The sequence below is a fragment of the Zea mays genome, chromosome 9 (genome assembly GCF_902167145.1).
Source record: "Zea mays cultivar B73 chromosome 9, Zm-B73-REFERENCE-NAM-5.0, whole genome shotgun sequence".
NCBI lineage: Eukaryota > Viridiplantae > Streptophyta > Magnoliopsida > Poales > Poaceae > Zea > Zea mays.
Genome location: NC_050104.1, coordinates 162168382 through 162180675, shown reverse-complemented (window position 1 = coordinate 162180675; position 12294 = coordinate 162168382). Strand labels below are relative to the sequence as shown.

General features: G+C 42.6%; 1 protein-coding gene across 3 annotated transcripts; it reads right to left on the bottom strand.

Annotated features, from left to right (window-relative positions):
* Positions 1-796: 796 nt before the first annotated feature.
* LOC100278715 (DeSI-like protein) lies at positions 797-9851 on the bottom strand. Of its 3 annotated transcripts, none has more exons than XM_008660233.4 (5): positions 9663-9851; positions 6640-6747; positions 6331-6543; positions 2080-2367; positions 797-1410 (listed from the first exon to the last, which is right to left on the bottom strand). In XM_008660233.4, exons 2-5 carry the CDS (start codon positions 6644-6646, stop codon positions 1172-1174), a joined length of 747 nt encoding a protein of 248 aa, XP_008658455.1. In that variant the 5' UTR covers positions 6647-6747; positions 9663-9851; the 3' UTR covers positions 797-1171. The 3 variants fall into 3 exon arrangements, with proteins under 3 accessions (XP_008658455.1, NP_001145373.1, XP_008658454.1); NM_001151901.1 differs by having other exon boundaries at positions 6640-6744; positions 9663-9848; XM_008660232.4 differs by having other exon boundaries at positions 6331-6744; positions 9663-9814.
* Between the last annotated feature and the right edge of the window lie 2443 nt (positions 9852-12294).

Genomic DNA, 12294 nt, shown 5'->3' with positions numbered 1-12294 from the left:
TTTATAGAATAAATAAATCATTTAAAAATAGAAACCGTCACATATCCCTTTCTAAATTTTCGCGAATGTAGGAAAACATATTCGACTCATGCATGTCTTTCTAAATTTGAGCGCACACATGTGTTATGGGGGCGTGTCGAGGGGGGGGGGGGGAGGGGGGGGGGGGGGGGGCGGGTGCGGTCGAGTTAGGTTGTAGGAGGTATATATATACACACAGAGAGACTAATTCAGAATAAAAATCTTGATTAAATAAATATTTTATTTGAGCAAAATGTACCTATACATTATAAAAAATCTACAGCAATGTACGAACAACTAATTAGTCGTCTTATACTATGGAAGGGGTAATAATTAAGACCGTCAAAGGTGCCTAGTTGAAGGGCTGTTTAGGATAGCTTATTTCTATACGGTTCTTTTAAGAAGTTGATTATCTGAAGAATTCAGCTGTCGGGAGAATCTGGATAATGGTAATCCTGATTTTCTATCAACGGGGGCAATCGGTGGTGGTATCACAAGGGGGCATGAGACAGGCACTAACAAGGACCACGCGGCACCTGCTATATATGGTATGTTTGGTTGCGCCGGAATTAGAACGGCATTCAAGGATATATAGGGTCTGTTTGGTTCGCTACTAGCTTGTTACGTTTTATTTAACTTTTTTACCTAAAATTAGTTCTTCAATTCGAACGACTAACATTAAACAAACCACGAACCAAACAGACTCATAATCCCTTGTTAGCCAAATGTTAGCTAAGGTATTATATACTCCTCAATCTCCTATAATCCTCATGCAACCAAAACAAAACTATAAAACTTTATATAGGCAAGGGTATAAAAATGGCCAAATTTGCAAACTACCACAGGCGAAATATCACTTCGGACTCCAGAGGCAGCACCCATCAATGATTTTTTTGGAGTTTGTTTTTTTCCAAAAGTCTAGGGTGGAGTTTCCTCCAGCTCACTGTATTTCAAATTCAAATGTAAGAAATAATTTCTACACAATCTCTGTACAGATGTTCAAGCACAGCTGGATCCGACGCTCGAGTATGCAAAAACACCTTATCAATCAATACCTCTTCATCCTTCTCTGATGAAGGTCGTAGAAGAGATTGCTGACAAAAAAGGATCCTTGTGCCTCATGAGTTAAATATGATACACAGGACCTCAACTGTCAGCTCTTCTTCAGTCGGGTAGAATTGGACTGCTTGGTATCCCAAGAAGTGCCGTTCGCGGAGGAACGCAGAGACGGCGAAGATGTTGAGAAATGTCTTTGGCATAGAGAGATTGAACAGAAGCAACTGAAGGAACTTGTCAGCATTTTTCTCTCGCTATCTTCAGCTCGAGAAGCTGGGTCATGACCGGCCGCGTTGATCTTGAGGGACTCTGGTAGAATGCAGTTGCAAACAGCACCTGCACATAAAAGGTTGTGCCTCTCAGTGGCTCCCATTAACAAAAGCTGTTACACAAGTTAGAAAGCTATCCATCCACTATATGACAACTCAAAACATTATGTGAAGCACACAGTTTCCTTTGAACAGACAAGCTGTCTCATTTTGGATAAATCACTATGTTTTCTAGGTACTTTCACACAGAATCAGTTCCAGTGATCGTTGTTTTCAGATTTTCCAGATACTTCCACATAAAGCCAAAACACATGATCCACTCAAAACAATCATATCAGACTTAGTCCATAACAGCAGCCTAACCAGTGAATATGCATGTAGGTGTACTTATAGTATTGAACATTATAACCATCAGACATGCTCCATAAGTAGATGTAAAATATCAGTCCCTTCACAATAGGGTCAGCCGGTCAGGCATGCAACAAAATATAGGAACTAAGATAAATAACTGGAGGAATTATGGTGAGTTGGACCTCGTGACCCATGAGGATCACTGGTGTTTACTTACTTGAAATAACAATATTCTACCTTTGAACCTTTAACTCTGACAGTAAACAGATAGGTATAAAATATAGTTGAGGAAAAAACAGATGCCTATTTAGATATTCAAACTCTGCAGCAACTCTTGGAGAGCAATATTAATGGCTGAGAAAGCATATGTTTCAAGAACTCCTACCCATTCTAGCAAGTCGATTCACCCATTTTGGAATAAAATTTCCTGTCAACCTTTTGCAGATATCCTCACAGAAATGGTTGCAGTTTTTACTTATCAAATGGTAGGTATCACCATTGTAATTTACTGACTGAATCTCCATGAACTCTCTGATTTGGAGAGGATCCAGGCTGGTAGTTCCCATGCATATTGATTTCCGAAATTTGAAACCAGGACACTGCCGAGGTTCCACCTCAAAAACTCCACTAATCGAATAGTCATGTGCTCCAAATGCATACTCAACACCATGAACTGTAAAGAAACAAGGTAGAGAATACCATAAGTCATAATCTACAGCCTTAAGTAACCAGAACTAGAGCATACAACACCTTTTCTTTGAATGTTACCTAGTTAAAATTGTTTGGAGAATTATTTACTTTGCTTTAAAGATAGACCAACCCGTTAATATTAATCATATTATAGGGGATTGAGAATCCAACAAAGGTTGCACGCATAAAAAATTGCTTCTTACTGGCGTTGCAGCATTGTTTTGGTCGATTTGGCTTTGCCGCAATGATGAGGTATTTAATTATAAACCTATACCGTCAATTATACATGTCATCTTCATGGGCACACACTGGTTCAGATTTTGGAGACTATTGCACAAGGAAGAAACACAACAGCAAATCATTGTCGTGTGCCAGTCTTTGGAGGTGGTGGCCATGGAGTTCTTCGCGAGTCACGGGTGGTGGTTCCATGCAAGAATTGAAGCGGCTTAGTGCTCGTGTTTTATTTTACTCCATATCATAATTTAGTAGAAGTTTGTTTGAACTACAATTTGTTGCAGGAAGGTGTAATAATTGAGTTGTAAGGCTGTATGCATGCAAATGCAAAAGGCCGGAACGATGTTTCCATTTCCAAAAAAAATCTACAGCCTTAAGTCCAACAGATAATTAAACAATAAGTCATACAAATCATAACAAGAAGTAACAAAAACATTGTGTTTCAAGTTCAACAACCTTGAGGCATTTCAGTGAGAAAACAAAATGAAATGGAACCGATGTGTTTCAACAACCTTGAGGCATTTCAGTGAGAAAACAAAATGAAACGGAACTGGCTTTCTGATTCTAGAAGTGCAATACAATCACTCAAAACTCAAAATGAGTCCTCGATGCCAAGGGTTGTTAATGTAGCCAATACAAATAATTATCCTATGTTTTCAATCTCTCAATCCCTCCACGTCTCTAATTCCACTGTATGCCTGTTATTCCCTTTTAATATCCTATTCTTCTTCAAACCATGCAATCTAAGCATACATTGCACATCATCTAATAGATGCAAACCAACACTCACAACAAAAGATGAATGCTGAAAGTTCAAAACTTCAAACACGATTTAACCTTTGCTACTTTTTTCTCGAACTACCTTTGCTACTTTTGGTTCCTCCAATATGAAGTCGTGATGTATATCTGACCTGTACAATGTACAAGTCAGAATGGTTGGCCAAAAGATGGCCATTCTAATCTGAAATCACTACACCTTTAAAGTGAGGAGTTTCGTCGTGAGTCGTCCCTCCTCCCCACGTGCGTAGCAAGCGTCGCCAGAGTTTACCCACGCGCTCAGCGAAATACTTAAAAAAGGCTCATCCATTGGGATTCGAACTATGGTCTCTAGGAAGAGAGGCCTCACCTCTAACCGCTGCAACTCATGTTGGTTTGTGTTACCCTATATGATATATACAAATCGTAGCAATGCATGGGAAACTAACTAGTTTTTCATGAGTTATGAGTTATTTATATCTGACACTAGTTCTTCACTACAGATAATAGTATGGGTTATTCAAGTATTCTGATAAAGGAGAATAAACAACATTTAACAATTGTGATCCCATAACATGCTAGCAAAGTAATCTATAAACACTGTTAGAATGTGTGTGTGGGCCGGCACCACTGTTGGGCTGCCGGCCCTATATATATGTACCCCTTCACTATGTAATACATCAAGCACTTCATTCCCTCACATGGTATCGAATTAGGTTTTCCTAGCTGCCACCGCTTTTCACCTCAGCACGACAGCAGCCGTCAGGGCCTGCCAGCGCCACCGTCCTCGGGAGGTTCGTCATTCCCTCCCCCTAGCTCCCCCCTCCCGCCGGCGACCCTTCCGACGCCGACGCTCTGCTCACCCTCAAGTCCTCTCTCGTCCGCGCGTTTCCGGAGGTGACGACGGGGCAGAGCCTCCTTTGGTCCGAGTCGCGCCTTCGGATCCGCCCCGCGTTGGACGGGCCACACCAGCCATTCCGCCCCGCCGCAAGATCCGCCCCGCACCCGCGCCAGGCCGGCGCGCCCGCGGCTCCACACGCGGTCGCGGCCCCACCCTTGCCTCTGCTGTGCCGGAGGTGCGGCCGCCCCCTTCCCCAGCCTCGACACTGTGGCAACTCCCCGCGGACTCCCTCCCGGCGACACGCCCGGCCCCGCGGCGGCTTCCCCTGCTGCAACCGGCGCGGTCCCGCCCCGTGCAGCGGCCGCTGCGGCCACACGGGCGCACTACCGCCGCGAGCTCGCCCTGGCCTGGCCGGGGATCCCCTGCGAGCCCCCTCCTTCCCGAGGCTCTACAGCGCAGCCCAGGACGCGAGCGTCGTCCTCAACCGCATGGTCGCGGCCCAGATCCTGCGCACACGCTCCCCTGTGACCGGCCGACGAGCCTCCCCTTCCTCCCCTGACAGCGGCACGGATTGAGTTGTCACTCTTTGGCGCGTCCTCACTCCCTCCCCAACGTCATCGCTGACGACCGCGATGACTAGACTCCTATGACTACACCTTCACACTTCTTTTGCCATCCGCGTCACCCATCCCTCGCCAGGCCCGGCGCAGGCCCCTGCCCGGCTGGACCTGCCCCGTCGCCCTCTCGTTCATCGCCTTCGTTGGATCCGTCGCTGTCGCGGCCTTCCCGGCTAGATTTGCCGTCCCTTTGGCCGTATCGTCATCTTCCCAGCTAGATCCATCGTTGCCATGGCCTTCCTGACCGGATCCGCCGTTACCCCTTCTATTCTACCGCGGGCGCAGCCACCATGACCGGCGCAAATGCGTGCGGTGCCGCCGGCCTCCCTGACGGGGCTCCTCGACGTCTGGACGATCGAAGAAGCAAGAAGGTCGGTCTGCTTGTGCTCTTTTGTTGTGTCGCCCTGCCGACCGTTGACGCTCGAACGTCGACCCCTCCCGAAGAACATGCTCCTGTTGCGTGTCTCCCGACCAAGGCCACCTCGACTTCGGCTACCTTGGCATCCAGGGGCTATCGTCTTCTCAGAGTCTCCACAGGTCTCTCCTCCAGCCGCAACATTCGCACCCTCACGACACTGCGATTGCGAGGGGATTTGAACCCGTCGGCTCCTACCTTCGACTTCTAGTCTCATCGTGTGCGGTGCCCCCGTTGCGACTGCGAGGGGATGTTAGACTGTATGTGTGGGGGCCGACACCACTGTTGGGTTGTCGAACCATTAGGGTTAGGGTTAAGTCTCTCTCTATATATGTACTCGTTCTCTATGCAATACATCAAGCACTTCATTCTCTCTCACACTCACACAATCCTAAATCCCCCCCCCCCCTCAATCCCCTCCATTTCCGGAATTTAAGTTTCCAAATTAGCCCTCAATGAAATGTTGAGTACAATCTCCGACAGATGATTCACTGAAATCCAAGGCTAGATTAGATATGGGTTATGTGAAGAAATGGATGATGAAAACAAATTTAAAATAGCACTAAAAAATATTTCACGAAATAACCTACTGCAACATTCTTTGTCCATTTTATAGGTTGGCCTCCATCATAAGTTGTGTCAACCACATATCAAACTAATTGATGGTTTAAAAGCAGTGACTTGGTTAATTGACAAGACCAAAGCTTGTATCCCCATGTTTTAACAGTCAAATAGATTGGATCATTTTGCCTTCACCCTTAATTAGAAGAGAGTAGTGTTTCGTGCACTGATAGCTGATCCTCCCTAAAAGATGGAATCAGTATATTCAAACAAGAGAAGGACCATGCGCAAAAGATTTAAAAAAAGCTGAAAAAGTAGTGCCAAGTGCTATGCAGATATAGATAGGAAAACCAAACATCATCATCCATGAAGTGCAACATGAGTTAAATCTTTTACAGGAAGAAAAATAATGTTGATCTTATGAAAACATAAAAAAGAACCAAGGAAACTTAGAAGAAAGTTGAAGTTAAGAAGAGCTGGCTTAGAGATACCATATACGAGACATAAGTGTAGGCATCATACCTTCAATGCCAGAATGAAATACCCCTAGACCAGCCCAGTAAACATAGCCGTTTACTGGTGTCAAATCATACACATTTAGATAAACCAGTGTATTCCCTGGTGGTGGGCTGGCAGATTGGACTTTTGAAAACAAACAAAATTTAGCAGAAGATTTCTGGTCTGATTGAAAGTGCATGCTGAGATTCCTTTCCTTCTTTGAGCCCAACATTATGACTATAAATGCAAGGAAAAGTGGAAGTAGGATAAGAAAATCCATTATGCGTCAGATAATATTCAAACAAGGGGGGGGGGGGGGAGGAGCTAACACACCTGACATTCTACGCTTGCCCAGCTGTAGGAAAGGGTAACCATAGTGATTTGAAAAGTAGGGTTGGACTAAGTCTTGTTGATCAATTGTAAACTTCCGTAAATAAACTACTGCCACAGACAAACAAACAGACAGACAAAAGGAGGAAAAGTAACGCTAGGATCAGTTCAACAAGTAACATAAAACAAAGAAGTAACACAGGCTAGAAAATTCAGTATTCAGAAATGAGGCATGAAGGTCTTTCTAAGAAATTGTTGCAGGAAATGCCAAAATCATTTTCAAGATACCACCCAGATACAGCTCAACAGAGTCATCCATGGTCATATTAAAAAGTAAAACAAATCATGAGTATGACTATGACATGTCGAACACATTGATAGTTTGGTTAAGACTTTAATATCACTGTATTCAATATTTTCTTACATATCATTCCTCCAGTGTGAAAAATATGCAGACTAGATTCACTTTGGAATCCTTTTGGGGTTTTCACTCAAACTTTGCCACTAAATGCCCACATATAAATTACTTATTGGTATCAGTAGAGTTAATCTATGCCAAAACTCGAACACAAATGCTTTCTTGTCTCACAGGTATTGATCTAAAAAAAAGAACTAGAACAGAGGGGGCACCTGTATTTTACATTTTAAGATACAGACGTAACTATCCGTGATTTGTCTTGTAGTAATTTATTTGTAGATTATCTGCTACATACCAAACCAACCAACAACGAAAGGGACTAGAAGTCCTCAAAAAGCAAGGGCTTGTTTGGTTGAGACCCTGGTGAAAAATTGCCTGGCTTGGAGGGTCCTGGAACCTGCCTCCTATCTGTTCAGTTGCAGCCCTGATATCAAGACTGGTCCAGTCAGCAGTAGTTCCAGGCCAGCCACCGAAAACCAGTGCCTGGCTAACACAACATGGGTATCTGGACATAATCGTGATTGTTTAAAATGGAACCTACCTTCTAGGGTGTTATAGCATTTTATTTCTTTTTCTGTTCATTTGGATGGCATGTAAATAGACCGCAAAATTATAAATATTTTGGTTTGTCCTTACCTTCATCTGTTTATTTTGTATAGCTCGTGCAACATATTTAACTAAATAATATGGGAGTTTTATTTAAAGTATATATTGTTAATAACTCAATTCACTGAAAATTAATATAAATCAATTAGTCGGGTAGTCCATATTATGACAGTGTCATTAATAAGACATGTGATTAAACAAGTATTTATGATATGCCATTTCATTATTACCATCCTCATACACTGGGGGGGGGGGGGGGTAGTTCCAGGCTAAACTTTGCCACGCCTTACATGTGGCTGCCACATATAAATTGGCTGTTGTTTGGTTCCCAAATAAAATGAGGCAGCCACACAGTTTCATAGTTCATTTTTTGTACAAATATACGACACACTTCTGGTGGCCTTTTTCTCCACCACACTTCTTTGGTGGCGCCAGTGCGCCACAGCCTGCATGGCTAGCAGCCACCAGGAACCAAACAGCCTCACAGACTTCCAACCAAACACTGCACACTTGCCTGGCCATACAAAAAAACATCAATTTTTCAGCTACTCGTAGGAAGCCTTTTTGCCAAGCAGAATGCCTAAGCCTCCAACCAAGCATGCTTAAAATAACTTTGACAGTACATCATATATGCTGTAGATTTAGTCCTGCCTAAGCACTTAAGCAGACTCAAACTCAGCCTCACTGAGAACCTGGGGGAATAAGCGACAATAACCATATGTGCATCTATGTGCTTGAAGGATCCATATCCAAAATGCTCTAATACCTACACCCTAAAGGTGTGGAGGACTTGCCCCATGATGTATCTAAAACCCATATATAGGGACCCTCATAACGCATGACAAAAAACCCTGAAGCCTTGACAACTCACTTATCAGGAGACCCTCAAGTCATGTGCTTCAAGAGGTCTGGACTGCGAAGGAATTACATCATTGACCCAAGCGCATGATTGTCATTTATACAAGGTCATGATCACGACCTATAAATATCTCGTGAATGAAGGAACTCACAAATTCACTGAAGGTCTATAGGCTGACATATTTGGGTCTCTAAGTCACAGTCACGTGAAAAATCTACTTGTGCTAGTTTACCAAAAAAAAAACAGTAGCACTGTAATTCAATTTATATTTGGTTCTCCTGATAGAACATATGGAATATAAGGTACACGGTTGTTAACAATTGACACATTGTTTTTATGTATACAAAACAAGGAAAGTAATGTGTGCTGTGAACATCTCATATATGTAAAGTTGAAAGTGATGCATTACATTACAGTACAAAGACGCAGCCCAGGTGGGCATAAATGCAAGACAGTAAAGAACAAGCATACTTCTCTAGAATAATTCCCCATATAGCCTGCTATTTAGTATAACCGTGTTGTAGTGGCAACTATCCTGAGCCGCTAGCTCGCTATATCTCCGCTATAATGCCACTATAGCCCGCTATTTAAAAGACTGCTAGAATTCCATCAGGAAAACATAACACTTTAAACTCAACGACTACTGACGGCTTATCTCAGCTAAATCAAACATTGACACACTGTGACCATAGTAGTACTTTCAAGAGTTGGTAAACAGAATAAGACCAATTAAATGCCAGATTTGTATTCTACCTAAAGTTGGTGGTATGCCAACACTCAGCAGATAATCACAGACACCAAGTACTATGTTCTAGGAGAATTCCATACGCCGCCGAAACAACCACACTAATACAGTAATAAAATTTGCACTACGACACCCTCGGAATTTATCAGCAGCAACAACACTGTCTAAAGAGAAGGGGAATCCAAGAAGCCAAGAAATCGTCGTCCTGCAAGAGGGCGAGCGCTGAATTGCGAGCGCGGCCCGGACCGAGAAGGCGCGTCTTCCATAAGATCTGCTACAGGAGGTGCGAATTTCCACCATGGATCGGAAGGAAAGTGCCGCATTTCCCAAAAAGTGGCCACGAGCTATGCAATTGGGCAGGGAACGGCTAGGAGTACGGAAACGGGAAGAGCAGTTACCAAATCGGGGAACCCGCGGGCACGCACGGCTTGCGGCGCCCGCAGGCGGCAACGCAGAGCACGGAAGAGGACGTTATGGGGGTGGGGGAAGACTCCGAGTCTCCGAGCTCCGAAGGTGGTGGGCGAGGGCGACGACAGGAGAAAGCGCAACGTGCAACTTGGCAGGGATGAAAACGGTCGGAAACGGTCGGTAAACACTAAAACCATTACCGTTTTTATATTTTTTATCGGAAACAAAATCGAAAACGGTAACTCCGGAAACGGAAACGATATCGATATTTCGGAAACATCGGAAACGAAAGTTCGGTGCCGAAAATACACCGGTAACGGTCGAAATCTAAAATACGATCGATAAACATATCAGAGTTCACAATAAAACAAAATTGACAAAAGATCACAAATACCACAAGTTCACAATTCATGATATAACAAGTTCACAAGGATCACAAATTTATAATATAAAAAGTTTACAAAGATCACAAGTTCACAGTATAACAAGTTCATAAAGATCACAAGTTCATAGACTCAAAGTTCACAATTCACAATATCCACTCGATTTAGTTGACATGACATGCTTACTCATGAAATATTTTTTCCACACATAAAGGGTTTTTTTCACAGCCTCACAGGAAAACCCTAAAATCTAATGTGTGGAAAAGACAGACTGTCGACTCTTTATCATTATATATTACTAATATATAACATGTGCATAGAAAATGGTGGATTCGTTCGAGAGACCAAATCGTTAATCTCAACTGCCTTCCAATATCATCTAACCCCAAAAAAATCTTAAAGCGTCCAAAAAGTACAAAAATAAATAATCCTTATCCAGAGATGTACAGGCGATGCGAAAAAATCACATGCTGGAAAATTCCGAAAAAAATCCGAAAAAATTCCGAGACACAATTCCGGAAATTTCCGAGACACAAATTCGGTAATTTCCGACAAAAACCGGTAACCGATGGAAACGGTCGGTAAAACACCACGCCGATTCCGATACCGATTCCGATAGAAAATTCCGAAAACCGATTCCGTTTTCGAAAAATACCGTTACCGGTGAATCCAATCGAAAAATTTCGAAATCGGTTTCCGGAATTCCGAAAAATTCCAAAACCGTTTTCATCCCTAGAAGTTGGCGTGGCGTCCCCTTTTGGTTTGCTTTTCACATTTTTACCTATGTTTAGGGCATAACATAACATAATGACGGCGACTAATATGTAAGCATACACTAGGCAGAAGCGTGTAAACAGATATTTTACTCTGTTAGATCTAGATCCAACTGTATGTCATATTTAGCACTTAAACTCTTTCACCGTTACCTGATGTAGCTTTATAAAAAAACCCTAACAAATCACAATTGTATCTACCGTTGGATTTAGATCTAATAGACAAAAAAGTTTGGTTGCACGCTTGCACCTAATATTTGCTTGCATATTAGTCGTTGCTTAACATAATACTCGTGACTCGTTAGCTCGACCAGTTCAGTTCGATTCAACTTGTTTTAATTTTGTCACAATATGAGCTAGTATCTTAGCTCGGTTTATTAATAAGTCAGCTCGAGCCAGCTCATCAGCTCGAACGAGCTAGTATTTATCAGCAAAACAAAGCTTCTACTTATGTTGAATGAACTAATAAGTGATAATGTGTGTTAATTTGATGTTCAAATTGACGTTGTATGTGAAATTACGAGTAATATTACTTTTTTATAGTGTTAAGTTGGTTCAGAATTAATTAATAATTGATTATATTGTTGTCTCTATATATATATGTGTTTTTTGGCTCGCGAACTAGACGAGCCAGTTCAAGCTTCCAAACGAGCCAAGCCTAACTGATTCTCTAGCTCGATTCTTTAGCCAACTCAAACTCGCCTGAGTCTAGATGGCTTGATATCCAGACCTACCAGAAATACCCCTACCCATGCCGCATGTGAAAAAAGGACTTCCTGGTCACTGTAGATAGAAAAAGAACTCTCTCGGCACTGTAGATAGGTCCAACAGAAGATGGATGCAAATTCTAAGGACTAGTTTGGGAGTCCAGAAACCGGAGGGGATTGGAGGAGCTAAAATCCTCTCCTTATTCAAAATTGAATAAGGAGGGGATTTTATCCCCTCCAATTTTGTGGCTCTCAAACTAGCCCTAAAAGAGATGCCGACCTCACGTATAACCCAAATATACGTACTTTACTCTCTCTTCTTTCCACATCGCATTCTCGATAGAACCAGCCTTTTCTATTTTCGCATTGTTGATCTTCTGGAAACAAACATCTCCCATCCTAACGGCCACAATGCGAAAACTAAAATATTCGGGTGTTCACATCTGGCTCTTGTTGGACATAGCATTAGAAGTTGTTTGGTTCCCACATCCTAAAACTTTAGTAACTAAAGTTTAGTTCCTTTTAGTCTCTAAATTGCTAAATAGTATGATTAAATGTGGCCTCTCAAATAGAGATTTTATGGACTAAAGTTTAGTCTATAAAGTTTAGGAGGATGACTGCGAATACAAGGTTGACTTGTCCTTGTGATTTGGTTTGATGATGAGTGATCGTCAACTGATAGTGTCTCGGGTTGAGTCATGGACTAACCAATACATGAATTATTATGTTGTGCAACAATGTCTCTCGGCTTATGGTGTG